The sequence below is a fragment of the Choloepus didactylus genome, chromosome 21 (assembly GCF_015220235.1).
Source record: "Choloepus didactylus isolate mChoDid1 chromosome 21, mChoDid1.pri, whole genome shotgun sequence".
In the NCBI taxonomy this organism is placed as follows: Eukaryota; Metazoa; Chordata; class Mammalia; order Pilosa; family Megalonychidae; genus Choloepus; species Choloepus didactylus.
The window spans coordinates 31,636,390-31,650,930 of NC_051327.1; the positions used below are offsets into that span (position 1 = coordinate 31,636,390).

The 14,541-nt window shown below is 49.9% G+C and overlaps 3 protein-coding genes across 6 annotated transcripts in view; 1 reads left to right on the forward strand and 2 right to left on the reverse strand.

The window, feature by feature from the left end:
• ALG1 (ALG1 chitobiosyldiphosphodolichol beta-mannosyltransferase) overlaps window positions 1-185 on the forward strand; it is a 21,598-nt gene extending 21,413 nt beyond the window's left edge. The window contains exon 15 of one of the 2 annotated variants that reach the window (XR_005213543.1): window positions 6-104. Coding sequence is in view for 1 of the 2 variants with exons in the window: in XM_037814255.1 (XP_037670183.1) it covers window positions 6-102 (97 nt within the window). In the remaining variant the exon portion in view is untranslated. Of the gene's footprint in view, window positions 1-5 lie in introns of both variants that reach the window. The other variant, XM_037814255.1, reaches the window with a different exon arrangement.
• The window catches only part of EEF2KMT (eukaryotic elongation factor 2 lysine methyltransferase), a 19,849-nt gene extending 12,058 nt beyond the window's left edge, over window positions 1-7,791 (reverse strand). For all 3 annotated transcript variants that reach the window (XM_037814259.1, XM_037814258.1, XM_037814260.1), the window contains exons 1-4: window positions 7,653-7,791; window positions 5,636-5,698; window positions 3,023-3,103; window positions 1,825-1,926 (exon numbers count right to left, since the gene is read on the reverse strand). In XM_037814259.1, the coding sequence (XP_037670187.1) occupies window positions 1,825-1,926; window positions 3,023-3,103; window positions 5,636-5,698; window positions 7,653-7,748 (342 nt within the window). In that variant the 5' untranslated portion in view covers window positions 7,749-7,791. The remainder of the gene's footprint in view (window positions 1-1,824; window positions 1,927-3,022; window positions 3,104-5,635; window positions 5,699-7,652) is intronic.
• Window positions 7,792-7,993: 202 nt separating this feature from the next.
• LOC119517237 (ectonucleotide pyrophosphatase/phosphodiesterase family member 7-like) overlaps window positions 7,994-14,541 on the reverse strand; it is a 47,059-nt gene continuing 40,511 nt past the window's right edge. Inside the window, exons 5-6 of the mRNA XM_037813803.1 lie at window positions 11,929-12,166; window positions 7,994-8,286 (exon numbers count right to left, since the gene is read on the reverse strand). Of these exons, the coding sequence (XP_037669731.1) occupies window positions 7,994-8,286; window positions 11,929-12,166 (531 nt within the window). The remainder of the gene's footprint in view (window positions 8,287-11,928; window positions 12,167-14,541) is intronic.

Consider the following 14,541-nt stretch of genomic DNA (forward strand, 5'->3'; position numbering starts at 1 on the left):
TACAGCTGCGGGGAACTGAACTCTGCCAACGACGTGAATGACCTGGGAGCAGCTCTGCCCCCAGAGCCCAGCCCTGCTGACACCTTGATTTCGGCCTTTTGAGACCCGAAGAAGAGAAACCAGCCGGGCCCATCAGACTTCTGATCTATAGAACTATAAGATAATTAAATAATGTATGTTTTAAGCTACTTAAGTGTGTGGTTATTTGTTTTGACAGCAACAGAAAACTAACCCAGTACGTAATGGCCATATATTATGACAGTGTAGTGACAGTACAACTGTAACAAACAAACACACAAACAAAATGAGGCAGAATGGGGACAGCATATGTAACTTTTTAACTGTTTTCAGGAGCTCCAATAAGTGGGTAGTAACAGCACTGTTATTCCGAGGTGGCTGTGGAAATAACATGGGATAAAGCAGAGAGCTAGCTCTGGAATAGCCTCACTCTATCATCCTCTGTGTTCTTGAGAACAAGCAGCCAGGGCTGTTTGAAGAAATCTACAAGATGAGTCTGGAAAAGATGGACACAGAATAAAGCAAGAGAACTATTAGGGTGATGTTGAAAGGACACAGGGGCCAACTTGAAGTGGCCCCAAAGAACTTCTGGGCTTCAGGAGGGGTAAGCACAGAAGGAGGTGGTAAGGAGGGGATAAGGAACCAATTCGCTGGCAAACTGGGTAAAGGAAAGGAAAAGATCAAGCCTTTATCCTGCCTTTCCTTTATGATCTGTACCACTTAACAGAGCATGGACATATCTCATAAAACTATCTCAGCTAATATGTGAAAACAAATGACAGAATCAGAATATTACCCTTTTGCCTCTCCCAGTGAATTAGTGACTCTAAGCCATGACTGCTGACAGCTAAAAAGAGTGAAAAAGCAGACATGTGCCCCTACACTCCTACACTGTGTTCTTGCCAGAGGGTTAAAAGGATGTGTGACTCTGAGCCAGCCTCTGGATCCAGCTGCCAGTGGGCAGAGGTGGAGGAGGGAGGCCAGCTCAAGGGCATGATGAGTGTGCAGCCACTGTGCAGACAGGACAAGTGTGCGGCCATCGTACAAGCTGGGGGAGGCAAGGCTGGCTAACCCGCTAGGGTGTTCAGGATGTACTGCATGGAAACGAAAAGAGACTGAGTCACACCTAGTTAATGGGCAAGACAGAACTCCACGGTCCAGAGGTGCATACATGTGATAAAACCACAAAGACAGAGACTCAGGAAGTGATTATAAAGGGCAGGGGGTGGTGACTTTATGGGGCAGGGGCTGGGGGACTGGGGTCAGGGTTGGTCAGATGGAAGGCCTTGCGGCCTGGCCACCAAAGTTCTGTCCCTTGGCCTGGGGGGCGGTATCCACGGTGACCATCTTACAATGATTTCATAAGCTGCACATTTCTTTTGTGTGGTTTTTCTGTATTCCTGTTTTATTTTACTATAGGAGGTTAAAAAACAAAAAACAAAACTGAGGTCCCTCTGGCTGTTGAACGGATTTTCGTGGGGACAAGAACAGGACAACCAGCCAGAAGGCTGCAGCACTGGCCCAGCAAGCAAGAGAGCAAAAGGAGGCTGCTGTCCAGTGACACTCAATTACCTTGTGATCTAATCTAACCACTCCTTCAACAACCCTTTCAGATTGGTTCCACTATTTGTTGAAGCTTAGTTTCCGGATGAGGACAGTGAGGCTAAGGGAGGTTAACTGATGGCCTCTAGGATTACAGAGCTGCTGAGCCTGGATGTGGACCCAGGAGAGGCTGACAGAGCCCATGCAGCCCTCCCGGAAGGATCCGTCTGGCCTGCATCAGGGAAGAGAGTGCACGGCTCCTACCAGCAAGTAGCTCCGGTGGGCCTGGGAGGACTCCTCGGTGGTCAATACCTCCGCCAACGCCTCGTACAGCTCGTCCAGAGGCTCTGTGTGGACGGCCTCGTGCTGGGGGCAGACACAGCAAGGGATTAAGCTGACCATCGTGAATGAAACAAAGGTTCTGCCTGTTTGCCTTTACTCCGACTTATAAAAATAGCTGGATAATTTGCACCAAATATGGAGGGTTGATTTAGGACGAAATGATTTAATTTAGGCCCCGTAGCACCCGTAGCATGGAAACATTCATTTGATGGGCGGGTCTGGGGGGTTCCTCAGAGAGGGGTGTAGTTACCCTCTAGGGCAGCAGAAACTGGGGTTCTATGAGAGGTGCCAAGCGAGGGCTGGAGGATCAGGGTGTTTTAGAGAACACAAACGCTGCTCTGAAATGAGCTCAGGCAAAAGGCACAAGGATGGGCCTCTAGATTGTAGATGTGGTTTCCATCACCTGCTGCGTCATGGGGAATAGCAGCAGGGTCCCACTGAGGCCACGTCAGGCCGCTCCCGGGTGGTGCTGGGGAGACCTGCTGGCTGGGGTCAATGACAGAGAAGTGGGGATTATTCCCACTGCTGAGCCTGGGCTGTTGGAACTAGGTCTGCCACTGCTACCGTAGAATCGCCTCTCTGAAACCCAGTCTGACGACAGACCCTTAAACTCCATCCCGCATCAGTCCAGGACCAGTCAGGACTGGAGCCCACCCAGGTCGTTTAGGGGGAGAACATAATAAAGGGAACTGATTACAAAGGTTCTGGGAGAGCTGAAAAGCCCAAAAGGGGCCAGTAAAGCAATCCAGGGATCAGCAACAGTGGGAAACTGTTAAAAAAAAAAACAAAAAAAAAAACCCAGAGATGGCAGGACTGAGGGAGGAAGTGGGGTTCCCATGCTCAGGGCAGGCAGCAGAGCCCGCACAGTGACAGCCAGGGCCACAAGGGGAGGTGGCCGCTAAGGGTGACCCCTTGAAACAGACAGAGCAAGAAACCCCCCAGCCTCTCCCTTCCTCTACTGCCCCCGTCAGCAGAACCCAGCTGGAAGGCAGGTCTGCAAAGCAGGCAAAGGTGGACCTGAGCAACCCTAGGTAAAAGACCGGCAGACGGCCCACTCCGGGGGATGCGGCAGAGCCCCACATGCTGGCTCACTACTGGGTAGACCCTGCCTGATGCTGACCTTTTTGATGAGCTCCAAGAGAAAGCAATGCACATATTTCGCTGATGGCGGATGCTTCACACTCAGGGGATGTTTCACAGTCTATGATATAGGACAAGACACTGATTATTGGAGAAACCCCTCCTCTGTCCCCCATGATCCTCAAGTTTTAAGTGAATATAGGAGTGACATGTTCAATGGTATCCCCCAAAAGTCATTTCCACCCAGAACCTCGATGTGCCCTTCTTAAGGGTCTTGCAGGTGTTATTAAGTTAGGATCTCAAAATAGGATCATCCTGGATGTAGGGTGGCCCTAAACCCAATGACTGGTGTCCCTGTCAGAGAAAGGAGAGGGAGATTTGACACTGACAGACACATGGGGAAAAGGCCACATGAAGACAGAGCCAGAGACGGGAGTGATGCCTCCACAACTGCGGAGTGCCAGGGGCCACCAGGAACTGGGAGAGGAGTGAAGGCCCTGCCCTGGAGCCTCCGGAGGGAGCTGGGCCCTGCTGACACCTTGGTTTCAGACTTGTGGCCTCCAGAGCTGCGCGAGGATAAATTTCTATCGTTTTAAGCTGCCTGGTCTGTGGCTCTTTGTTACAGGAGGCCCAGAAAACTACCACAGGGGTAAGCCCCAAAGTCACCTGAACCTCCCATTCCTGGCAAAGAAGGGGCAACAGGGGGTTTGGCCACAGGAGTCCCTAATGCATCTGAAAGATTAAGCCTTAAGGATTCAAGCACTTTCCTAAAAAATGTTTTTTACTATCACAGCTGCACAGTCTGTTGAAGGTGTTTCTTTGCCCATTTTGGGCTGGCATATGGGCATATGGAATCAAGCCAACTCCCCTTCCCAGGGATCCAGTGTGCACTAGAGTTGTGGCACGGACAATCGTCAGATGTGTCAGGTGTGGCTCTGGCCCATGGGAGTGAGAGCCCAGATGGAACAAGGCAGACTTGGGGCCCAGCCAGTCCACAGAGCTGGCCATGGGCCACACCCGTGAGAACACGGTGATGAGTGTTGGGACCAGGGCAGGGAGGGAGACGAGCGCCGAGGCGGAGACAGACGGTGTGAGGGGCAGGGACCCTTCAGCTGACACCTGGGGAAGCAAAGGGCAGGGGAAGCGAGTTCCAGGCAGAGGGGAGAGGCTGTGCAAGCTCTGGCATTTGGGGAAGAAGGCCTAATGGGGGGCGGGAGGGGGCAGGATGGCGAGGGTGAACCTGGAGAGAAGGGTGGTGGTCTCGCAGGGCCTGTGTCCTGTCCTGGAAGGACACTGATTTTACCCAAGGACAACAAACACTCTACCCGACCCTGAGACCCTTCAGGGGCCGGGGTTAGGTCTTGAAGGGCCCTCCCCACACTTCATGCTCTAGCATCTCTGGGTGCTCAGGGAGAAAGTCAGAATAAGGCGACAGCCACAGGTACTTCCGCGTTCACATTTCTGAGCTACCGGACTGCTCGGACACCCTTCCCTTTTCTTGGCTTCCCCGGGGCTGCCTGAACAAAGAGCCACAGGCTGGGCCGCTTAAAATAACAGAAACTTATCCTCGCACAGCTCTGGAGGCCACAAGTATGAGAACAAGGGGTCAGCAGGGCCAGGCTCCCTCCAGAAGCTCCGGGGAAGGGTCTTTCCCTCCTCTCCCAGCTCCTGGTGGCCCCTGGCACTCTGCGGCTGTGGAGGCATCACTCCTGTCTCTGCCTCTGTCTTCATATGTCCATCTTCTCCCCTGTATCTGTCTGTCTGTGTCCAAATTCCTCTTATAAGGACGCTGGTTATGCTGGATCAGGGCCCACCCCAAACTGGTTTGGCCTCATCTGATCTAATCATACCTTCAAAGACTCTATCTCCAAATAATGTCACAGTCACTGGACCGGGGCTCAGGACTTGGGCATGTCTTTTTGGGGGACACCATCTGGCTATAACACCTCTCTAGGGGTGCACCTTTTCCAGCTGGTGGTCATATGGCCCATCGTGGTTCACTCTCAGCTTGGGAATTCTTAACCTGGGCTCCTTGGATGGGCTTGGTGTTTGGGCGGAGTGTCTGTGACTCCCCTGAATTTATATGCAAAATGTATTATTCTGGTACATTTTTCTTCTGGGAAGAAAGTCCATGGCTTTTGGTTTTTGGAAGGGTTCAGGACCCTAAGAAGGTGAAGACCCAGGAGGCTGTGTGACCTGCATTTGGCAAGAGCCGTGGCACCCAGATGCACTTTAGGATCCACATCCCACCTCCACAAAGGGCCCGGCTTCGCCTAGACAGGAGACAAGTGGGAAGACGCGCCTCTTTATTTTCTCCTTAAATGTAAAGAAGAAAGCCTTGTTCTGAGCAGCTCCCAAATGCTACAAGATGTTCCTGCACCTGTCATCTCTGTTTTCACTGCGGAGGGTTTAAAAGACATTCCTTGAGTCCCACCCCCTCACGCAGAGTTTTGTGTATTCTGATGTCTTCATCTAAGAAAACAAAAGAGCCAGAGCTGTCTGGGGTGGCAACACCCAAAACCAGGGCTGACTTGGATGGCTTTTCTCACTGTGGCTTTTTTAAGGCTACAAGGGCACCGACTGCACTCCTGCCACGTCCTCACGGGCAAGTCAGGAGGCCAGGCTGCGCCCCCCGAGATTCTGGGATTCTTACCTTCTGCAAAATAGCCAGCAGCAGCTCTGAATCTGTCGAGTCCCTTAATTTCTCTTCTAGAGTCTATTTGGAGGGGAGTTTAAATAAAGAGAGGGGGAGAGAGAAATGTCAAGGGCATTTTCACAGGAACATTACACACGCAAAGACCATGTTGGCAAAGTGCTAACTGAGCTCTCCCCAGGGACCTGGAGAGAGTGGAAGTGGAAGCCACAGGCAGCTGAAAACCTGACCTTGAGATGTTACAGGTTACACCTGGCCGAGTTGAAGGACGCGTGTACACGAGCATGCCTGCTTATGCTGCCTTCTCTTCTGGTGAATTCGAGCCCGGCAGCATCTTAGGCTCCAGTGCTAGGCAGGTGTGTGATACCTCATTTTCCCAGAGCGCCTTACCAGGCCCTGGAAGGCCCCCTCTCTCTGACCTCATCTCCCAACAGCCCTGCTCCATCCCTCAGTCCATACTGGCCTCCTGGCTGTTCCTTAGACCCGGCAGCCTGGTTCCTGCTCAAGGCCTTTGCACTTACTGCTCCCCCAGAACTCCCCATGGCCTGTGGCTTCCCGGGTCTCTGCTCATTTGTTACCTCTTGAGGGTTTCCCTTACTCTCCTACTTTGAGACATTACCCCCCAGTTGCTCCATTTCCCATTTCCCTGTTTTACTGACATCCTAGCCACTCTCATCACCTGGGGTCTTCTTGTTCATTCTCTGGCTCTCCCATCTGGGCAGGGCCTCTTCTGTAATGTGTACAGCTGATCCCTGGCACCTGGCTCATGGATGGCATTTAATAAACATTTGTTGACCAGGAAAAAATGCTCACCAGCACTACATGCCAGACACTGCCCCAGATGCTTTCACATCATGTAATCCTGACATTGGCCTGATGAGGTATCGTTATATTCCCATTCTACCAATTAGAAAACTAAGGCACAGGGAGATGCAGTCACGTGCCTAAGGTCACACAGCTGCTAAGTGTGGAAGCCAAGATTCAAATGCAGACAGGCGTTCTCCCAGGTCCCTGCCCCCAGCTACTGCACTGTTGTTTTCTGATCAAATGTGGATGACAAGAATCACACCTACTTCCTGGAGTACTGTGGGCAGGCCTAAGTATGCATTTAGCCGGGCACACAGTAAGCACTCATTTCATGTGAACAACGCTATTATGAAGGTTCAAATGTTGGGTTAAATGATGCACACGCTCCTTCCTGGCAGCAGATAATCTCTCAGAATGCTACATGCTTTATGTTGATGAAACAACACAACTGATGCCACCCCAAAAGATGGGGCAGACCCATGAAGTAGGTATTCAAACTGAGTCCTCCTGGAGCGCTCACCGCACACGAATTATAAAGGAGGCGGCGCCCACGAGGGCCCTCTGCTGGCCCAGTCAGGGCAGAACGGCCGGTCCCCAAACCGGCTGGGCCGGTTTTGTACTCCCTCATCTCTCCTCCATCGCAGGCAAGGCTTAAGAACCCCGAGCCGCCTGTGATCTGATTTAATCCAATGCCTGATTACACGGATGCGAAAGGTGAGGCTTGGGGTGTGCAACCCAGCTAAGGTCGCAGCGCTCTCCCCCTGCTCCGGGGACACTGAGTTCCCAGAAGTGGCGGCAGCAGCTGTTTCGCAATGACCGGGATGCGTGGCTTAAAAAAAAAAAAAAATCCCAAATAAATAAAACATCTACTAGAGCTATCAATATTAAAACAAAAAAAAACCATGCAAATGATGTGAGCTGTTCACGACCCCCCGAAAACCAGACAAGAATCAGCGAGTAGACTGAAAAGGGAGTCGGGAGAAAGCCCCGATTCCTCCGACTTTTGGGACCCAGTCTGCAGAGGCCACGTGGCAGGTCACGGAGGGGCCCGGAGGCGAGGGCGGGCGCCGGCGGCGGAGCGCAGGGCCTTCCCTTCCCAGCACGCGCCAAGCAGCGCCCGCTCCCCGCCGCAGGCCCGGCTCGAGGACGCGAGGCCGAAGGGGACCCGAGCCCGGGCCGGACACCCGCCCCTGGACAACCCGCGGCCCACCTGCCAAGGGAAGGAGCGCAGCGCGCGCGCCGCCAAGAAGCGGCGCTCGAAACTCCGCAGCAGGCGCGCGGCCTCGGCGCTCTCCTCCGGCGTCATGGCGCGCGCGGGCCCCACCCGGCGTTGCCCGGGAGACAGGGCGGCAGCGGGCCTGGGCCGGGAAGGGGCGGGGCCGAGGCGGCGCGCCGGGCGGATGGGCGGGGCCTGCGGGAAAGGCGGGGCTAGGGGGCGGGGCCGAGAGGGGACGCTAGGGCAAGAGGGCGGGGTGTGAGTTGTTGCTTGAGACCTCGGAGACCCGGCTTGGGGAGGGCGCCCGGAGGGGCGCGGGGCCCAGGAGACAGGGCTTAGGGCGGAGCCGAGGTGATGCGCGAGCTCTGGGAGGCGGTGCTTGGGGCGGGGATCCTGGAGGCGGGGCCCGGGAGGCGGTACCTGGGAGTCAGGGGGCTCTTGGCTGGGCTCGGGGGCGGGCCCACGGGCCCACTGGGATGCTGCTCGGGCCTGGGAGACGGGGTTTGGGACGGGGCTCGGGGCGGGGCTATGGGGGACGTGGGCGGGGTGGCGAGGCTCTCGCGGGGCGTGGGGTCAGGCCACGGTGCCGCGTGGTCATTCTCGATTCTTCTGAACCTCCTGGAGGGTCCTACGGGCGGGCGCGACCCTACCCCTCTGAGTCCGGCAGGAGGGAAGGACTCTGCCGCCTTCACCGCCAGCCCCAGCCTTTGGGTCTGTCCCTAACCCAAGGCTTGCCTGCGGCACATACTTTTTAAGCACCGACTTTGTGCCAGGCACTGCCAGGAGCTGAGGATGTAATAGAAAATCCACTCGGCATGGTCCCTGGCTTCCGGGGTCCAAAGCCTTGTGTGGGAAGCAGGCATTCGGAGAATTGTCATACAAATAACTAGGAGAAAGTGGCAGTGAAGGCGGGCACAGGGAACCATGAGGACTTAACAGTAGGAGTTTTGACCTTGTACAAAAGAAAGGAATCCCACAGTAGAGTAGGAGTTGGCCTTGGGGAGTGGTGTATGTGTAAGGTGGGGAGGGGGAGGGAGGGAAAGAAATATTTTCAGGTCAATGTTCTTCTTGTTTGTCTCTTGAGTTCAAAGATAGTGCAGTTATCAACCCATGGGTACTGTTCAAAGTGCAAAACGTTTTACCTTAGCAAATTTTTCATAAAACTCCATTTGGAAGAGTCCCGAGAGTTAATTTGTTAAATATACTTGCAGAAGGTAGATGAAGAGGACAGATTAAATTTTATTACCCCTTTCAGATGGGGAATACTTAAGCCCCACTCAGCTATGAGAACAAGAGAGGGGAATTAATGATAATGGAATGCAATTATTCTCTCCTATCAGTTGTTCCTTCTCCAGAAAAAGTGAGCATGGGAGCTGAGAAAGTGTTCATCTGTTACTTCCTCAAGGTTGTTGATTTAAATAAAGAGGGTGAGCTGTGGTCGCTGTGGTTTTTTTACATGGAATTAATGGTTTCTGAGTCTATGATGTTGTATAACTCCACTTCGCCGTTGTATCCTGGGACGCAGTCACCTGTGGTATGACAGGGAGTCTTGGCCCAGTCTGGGTCTTGGTCTTTGAGGATGAAGACTTCAGAACTGGGCCTGGCACTCCAATTCGTTCTTGCTGTTTTCCTCAGCTCTCTGCCTGTAGCAGAGAATGCAAACCAATGGGAGCAGGTTAGCTCAACTCATAAATTCTGGGCTTATTCTATTAACACACATAATAGCTACTAATTTATTCGCATTCACTACCTTTCCTCTGAGGAGCAAAAGTGCACATGCAGTGTGCTTTCAATGCCTCAGGAAGTAACGCTGTGTGATGTTATACTAAAGTATTGATAAATCCAGGCTGGGCCAGCCTTTCCTGGGACCAGACACTGGAACCAGATGGAGGAATGATCCTGTGTGGCCCCAGAAATGATCAGCACACAGAGAAGAACACCTTTATCTTGGTGTGTGGGTTCCTAGGAGGGACAAAGGGGCATATATCTCAGATCTGATTCTGGAAAGGATCAAGACCCTGAGGGGACTTGAACGACAGGTGGATCTCACAGGTGTGATGCATTCAGGGAAGATTTGATCTGCTGCTTAAAACAAAAAGTAAAAATTCCAGGGGGTGTTGATATAGAGAGAAGCACTGGGATATTTCTGAGCAGTTCTACCACTGGCGAGAGGGGATTGTGTATGTATGTGCAGGTACTATATTAAAGATTTAACTTGTGGATTTGAAGTTTTTTATAATAATAATAACAAACCAATGCATTTTAACTGTATGAAATGGTCACGTTTTAGAAATTATGCTGTAGGCATGGTAGTTGAATCAGTAAATTGAAAATCTTCCTTTATGTCCTCTATGGCTAATGGTTTCTATGGAAAAGGACCAATTGATTTCTTTCTAAAACGTTGCTTCAGGGTGTAGAGACCTTTATAGGTCATGTTTCAAATCACAGAAAATTTTTATAGTTCAAATATAAATTACATTAAATGTCGATTTTGTAAGGCGTTTAAGGTTAAGTAAAGTTCCAACTTTCTTTAGGCTGTTTATCACATTCAGGACCCCACCACCATGAGATCATGTCTCGGGCTACATTCCAGTAGAGAAATGGTCAGGGTTGGACGTAAGAAGGAATACAGAGGCTTGGTCTAATAATGTAACTTATCGAGATATGGAAAGAGATGTATCAGAGCCAAATAGTGCTTTGTTTGGTGGCAGGACTGGCTACATAATTTTCAGGGCTAGGGACAAAGTGAAAATGGCATCCCTTAGTCAGAAAATTATTAAGAATTTCAAGGTGGTGAGAGCAGATTTCTAAACCAAGCTCAGCATCCTTCTGTGTGGGGTCCTGAGTGACTGCACAGGTCACATACCACAAAACTGGTCCTGGTCATTGGGTTCTCAGTGTGCCCTACTCCAACCAGCAGGCCGGAAGTGGTTGAAATGGAAAATTACAATGTGGTCTGGTCAACCAAAGGCAAACCGAAGGCCACTTACTTCTTTTTCTCACGAATGGCTGTGTATGTGACGCTAGAGACAAACAGAACCACGAGAACTCCTGTGACAGTGCCGAGACCCAGCCCTGTGCTTTGAAGAGAAGATGCCCTCCATGTCTCCTTTCCTGTTAAAAAAAAAAAAAAACAAAGGGATTTTCATTGTCAGATTATTAAGAGGCTGTTGTGGCTGCCGATGGGTCCCTGGGAAGTTCCCCATGCAGGCGCTGATGAATATTAATTATGGAAATGAAATGTACATTTAACCCAAGGAAGTGCTCACTGTAGGGAAATCTTGTAGGGCAAGTCGTTGAAAGCCGATTTACTAAATGACCTATCCGCCAAATGATCCATTTGCCTAAAGACCAATTTGCGAAAAGCCAATTCGTTGAAAATCAGTTTATGGAATGTCCTGCTCATCAGTAATTGACAGTCACCCTTCTCACCCAGCCTGTTGATGGGATATGGGGCACGGGCAAGACAGTTGTGGCAACAAAATAAAAGAAAACCTCAGTGACTTGGCAAATTGCTCATTCAGTTAGATTTCTGCAAAAAGTCCTGCTTCTTGTAAATTCACAAGAAGATTGTGGACAGTGACTTAGAAGAAGGGAAAAGGGTACAGGAAGCGGTGCTTTGTACTCCTCTTTGGATCTAATTGTTTTAAGCATCCTTCAATCATTGGGTGCTATCTTTATACATTCTCACCTTGGCAGAAGAAAAGACAATCCGTGTTTGTTAACAATCTACTAAGGAAGGGTGATACTGAACTCCTAGAGATTTCCAGTCTTCCTTTATATCGTTCATAGAAACTTGCACAGATTTAGGGCTTTCAAATCTACAAGTGACCAACCTCATTTTACAGACACCCCGCCTCCCTCCCTTTTTCAGCAAGGTTTGTCCTCCCCCACGACCAGGCACCAGCAAGCGCTCTGTGGTGAGGGAGGCTGATACTCTGTATCTGGAAGGGGCATCTTGGGAGCAGACTCTGTACAGGATTTCCTCATGATCAGGATTATCCTGACTTTCTCTATGGGGCACCTTCCTTTTGCCCAAAAGGCACTGTGCAAAATATCACCAGCCAGCAAGTCAGGGAATCCCTACTCCCCCTGTATCTGTTTAGAACTGTTGTTATCTTCTTCTGGGGACTCCAAAGCACCTGGGGAACCTGAGGTTTTTTTTTTTTTTTCCTTCTTCTCCCCTAGGAGACCCCTTTTTGAATCTTTTCTCTCTCAAGAGAGAACAGACTATGCTGAGAATTTTCTGACTGTTGCTTTTGTGTCTCACTGGACTGTTGGTCAGAAGAGTCCAGGAGCATTTCCTGGGTGACTGCCAGAGAGCCGTTGTGGGGTTCGGGGGTCAGTCCCAGGAGCTTACACATCAGTGGGTAGATGTGGATGCTGTCAAAAGGCTCGGCCAGGTGATTCTTCTTGAAATCTGGTCCAAAAGCTCTGAATATGGTCTTCATGTCCATGTTGGCATTATCAAAGCCATGATCCCCTTTGTTGAAATATATTATAAATCGCTGAAAAATAATACATTAAAAAAGGTCATTTACGATTCCAGTTCCCTGAAAGAAAACTATCCCTTGGTTAATCTCATTCTTGTCAAATCCATGAAATCTTAAAAACTTTAAAGTACAAGGGCACTGCTCTTTGCAGTGGCAGAAAGGATAGCAAGGAATTAATTTATTATCTTTCTTAAGAAAGAGAATAAAGAAAGCATACCCCATAGAAATAGCCAGAAAATAATACTATTAAGCTAAAATATATAGGACTGACTGTGTAACCAGCAATTGTTCAGAATGCTTTATAAATATATTTTAACTCCTCTAATCTTCACAGCAATCTGGAGAAGACATTATTATTATCACCCCCATTTTACATATGTGTAAACTGACGCACAGAGATGAAGAACCTGCCCTGAACCACGAAGTAGCAAGTTAACCCAGGCAGTCCGTTCTAGACCCAAGTATGCTTCCTATGTCACAAAAATATATACATTTTTGGGGGACAGATTGGAGGAGGGAGTTAATTGTTTAATGAACCAAAAGTAACCTTTTTCTGTTCCTTTTCAAATGACTAAGCAAGGCAGGTTGAGTTATACACCCCAACAAACACATGGCCTTCATCTTAATCGCCGCCCTGTGAGTGTGAACCCATTGTGCACAAAGTGTGATCTCTTGATGTTGTTATTTTTACTCAGGGTGTGGCCCAACGGAATGAAGGTCTTAAATCGGACTCCTAGAGTTCTTGCAAGGAAAGAGCCCGGAAGCCAGAGGCGGAAAAGCCCATGGGGAGGCGCCGGGAGCCGGAAGTCAGCGGGGAGCCGGAAACCGAAGTCAGCCGGAACCGGAAGAGAAAGGAGAGGACGTCGCCGTGTGGCGGGAAAGGCGAGGGGCGTGAAGGGTTGCCAGCTTCTCAGAACCCTTAGCTTCTACGGCCCCCAGGAGGAAGCAAGCCGTCCAGCCTCTGAAACCGTAAGACGGTATTCATATTATCTAATAAGCCAATCCATTGTTGTATTTCTCACAGCAGCAAACTAAGACACTGAGCGACATCAGTCACAACGCGGCTTATGCCTTCTTAGCATCAACATATATTCCAGCATGTAAGGAACGTCATGTGCTGTACTTTGGAAATTTGGTCTAGTATTCGCCCAGGTGGACACAGACGGTGTCTGTCTGCTCACTTCCGGCTCCCTCAACCTGGCTAAACAAGCCAAACAAATCCCCTCCGAGTTCCCCAGGCAGCGCAAGAACGAATTCCCTAAGTGATGACCTTTGCATGTTTTGCAAAGCCCCTAGTTACTGACGGGAGGCGAGCAATGTCCATTTACCTGCGCATTAAAGCAGGAAGGTGGATGGGACTCTGAGAATTGTATTCAGGGAGCAACAGTGGGACCCAAAGGACTTTCTGCCTAATGGTAGGAACCTTCTGCAGGTCATTGTGCTGGGTTGAAGAGTGTCCTCCCAAATTCATGTCCTTCCTGGAACCTATGAATGTGGCCTTATGTGAAAGTAGGGTCTTTGCAGATGCAGTTAAATTAAGATGAGGTCATGCTGGATTAGGGTGGGCCCTAGATCCTATGATGGGGTCCATATAAGAAGGCTCTGGGAAGACACAGACACAGACACACAGGGAAGAAGTCCACGTGACGATGGAGGCAGAAGTTGAAGCGATGCAGCTACAAGCCAAGGATTGCCAATGATTGCTAGCACCACCAGAAACTGGAAGAGGCAAGGGAAGGTTCTCCCCTAGAGCGTCCAGAAGGAACGCCACCCTGCCAACACTGTGATTTCAGAAATACATTTCTGTTGTTTTAATCCACCCAGCTTGTGTTACATTTTTAGGCAGTCCTAGGAAACGAATGGTCAAGTTGGGGATGTGCTTATCCCATAAATGCTCATGTCTTCTCTCCATGATGAACCCCACTTGCAACCTGTTCAGTTATGAACATCACAATCTAGCTTTACAAAAAGACCGTTTGACTACGGAATATCTCCTTGGTGAGACCTTAGCTATAGGCGTGTGGTCTCAGTTTTCTGGGCCATCTTGAAGGATTAGAATATATTTTAGGTGACAAATTGTTGCCTTTTACCGTGGATATTTCCACCACAGTAAGCAATAACCCTAATGGTTTTCTCATATTTGTTATACTCTGGAGTTGTAACAAGCTAAGACTATGTAAGTTGCAAATATAATTACAATATTTGGCTGCTGTCTACAGCCTTAGGCAAGGGTTCTTCAGGCTATACCTTAGACAGCCTTTTGTAACTGATGGTCGCTTGTAATGTGATGTTTATAACATCACCTAAACCTTGTTTCTGTCATGAATCATTGGTTCATAGGTAGTTAACAAAAACCAGACCATCTCATGTATGTCTCACAATTAGCATTA